The sequence below is a fragment of the Coffea arabica genome, chromosome 1c, assembly GCF_036785885.1.
Source record: "Coffea arabica cultivar ET-39 chromosome 1c, Coffea Arabica ET-39 HiFi, whole genome shotgun sequence".
In the NCBI taxonomy this organism is placed as follows: domain Eukaryota; kingdom Viridiplantae; phylum Streptophyta; class Magnoliopsida; order Gentianales; family Rubiaceae; genus Coffea; species Coffea arabica.
The window spans coordinates 48,932,852-48,935,044 of NC_092310.1; the positions used below are offsets into that span (position 1 = coordinate 48,932,852).

General features: G+C 36.8%; 1 protein-coding gene across 1 annotated transcript; it reads left to right on the forward strand.

The window, feature by feature from the left end:
* On the forward strand, window positions 1–504 carry LOC113694843 (uncharacterized). The gene has a single exon (XM_027213739.1). The coding sequence runs from the start codon at window positions 1–3 to the stop codon at window positions 502–504; it is 504 nt and encodes a 167-aa protein (XP_027069540.1).
* The last annotated feature ends 1,689 nt before the right edge of the window (window positions 505–2,193 follow it).

Below are 2,193 nucleotides of genomic sequence, written 5' to 3' on the forward strand. Positions count from 1 at the left end.
ATGGCGACGGCGATGGCTCAGCATGTTATGATTGAGTCGCCCACGATGAATAGGAGGCAACCGTTGTTACCCGGTGGCTCTGCGGCTGCGGCGACTGCGACTGCGGCGGTGAAGGACGAGAGGGAGTGCCCGAGTGGGAGGACGATAGGGGAAGTTGCAGGTGTGACTACGGCGGAGTGCGCCGCCGTGTGCTGCTGCTGTCCATGCGCGGTGATGCACCTGCTCATCTTGGCCGTCTATAAAGTTCCCAAGGGGCTGTGTAAAAAGGCCTGGAAGAAAAATAAGAGGAAAAGATTATTAAAGAAAAAGAAGAAGAATTTGGAGGAAAATAAGAGTGGGCCGAATGGGATTTATCATCATGATGATGAATCATCATCATCTGACGGTTATGATGATGATCAGAAGGGCGTTGGTGTAATGGACGCCGTTGATCTTGATTCTGAAATGTGGGACCGGTTTTACGGGGCTGGGTTTTGGAGAAGTCATTCTCAAAGGGAAGATTAATTGATTAATGATTTTTTCCCCCCAAGATTTTTCCCTTTTTCTTTGGGAGGTAAATTTTGGGGGTTTTTTTCCACAAAAAAAAAAAAAAAAAGAGGTAAGGGGGCTTTTGGGATGATGAAAAATGAGTAGTTGGCTTGAAAAAGAAAAAGAAAAAGAAAAAATGAGTAGTTGAGAAAGGGATTTGATTGTGATTGATCAAAGATGAGTGGTGGTTGACGGTTGTGATTTTGTTTGGAGTTCTGAATTTTGATTGATCACTTGTTTTTCTTCAAGGTATGCAATGTATAGGCAACAGGCCAAAAAATTGAAATGTTATGTATATATACGGCAACTGTAAAGAGTGAACCAAAAGGTCTTCAAAGGTATTTTCTGTCTTCTTGTTTTATGTAGTGAGTGAAGGGCTTCTTTTGCTCTCCATCAAAAATTCAAAATGCATCTTTTATCCAAAATCTTGCTTTGGCATTTTCTTTTTCTTTCTCAAGTGCCTTCTAGGTATTTCCTGCTTTTTTGCCTGCCAATTTTGATTACGTTTGAGCATGTTGCTATCTTATAAAAATTCAACTAGACATCCAAATTATGAAGTTTGATACTTTATTGAAGTGTGAAAATGTGTAGCCTATGCATTTTCTTCTTGATTTAGACACCATGCAAAAGCTTATGTGTGTCTATTAAAATATGTTTGCAACCTGCTACTATTGGTGGTTTTCTTTTTTAACTTTTGGTGACAATTTTTTTGCTAGTTTTAGGTCAAAGGGTTTTCGATATCTCTGATGTTTCATCTTTAATTTACTAGGACTCATTCTTGCTCCTTTTCTGCATTGAGGCAATCTCAAAGTACAGAGACAATTGCAATAGGCTATGATTATGAGAATATGATTCTTGAAGCTGTAATTTCTTCTATTGGGGTGGCTCCAAATTTTGTAGTGGTAGATAACAGAGGATCCCTTTTAGTAGTAGAAGTCTGTTTCTGCAAAACATTTGCAGCAAGGCTTTTGCTTTTGTTGTGGACTTTGTGTCTGTTCTTTGTTCTATCTTTCTTATTTTCAAGTTGCTAAATTGAAAACATGAAAATTTATACCCAAAACTTGTATTGATCAATCCATTGTAGGCTTGCCTAGCCATGGGAGTATTGCAACTCGATCAAGAGTTATTTGATCAATAAAGTGTAGAAGTTTAGCCGTTTGATATGAGTGGAATAATCACTTTCTAGTGCTGCTAAATTATAATCTTTAATTTGTGATTTTGGTAGATGGGGAGATTTTGAGTGCTTGTTATTAGTCTTTTAATTAGGGAAGAATCCTTTGTTGCAATTGAGTAATCAAAGTTGCGATTAATAAATTTGTAATGTTCATTTAAGAAGAAAGTTGACCTATTTTTTGAATCTGAGGAAATCATTAGTCATAATAAGTAATTGTGCTTTAATTGGTAAATTTACAGCCAATTACACGTTCTGTTTGGATTTGCCTGTTTTTCAAATACAATATTACAGTAATACACAAATGTATACAACTCAAAAAAATCTTCATATACACTGTTACAGTAAATTTTTTGAAAAACACATCAGAAAACAGCTAATCCAAACGAATTGAAGACAGGACTCCCACAAGGTCAATAATTGAAATGTTGAGTTTCTAAATGGTACAAGTCAAATTTCTGATACACCAAAACAAGCGTGAGAAACTTGTATCT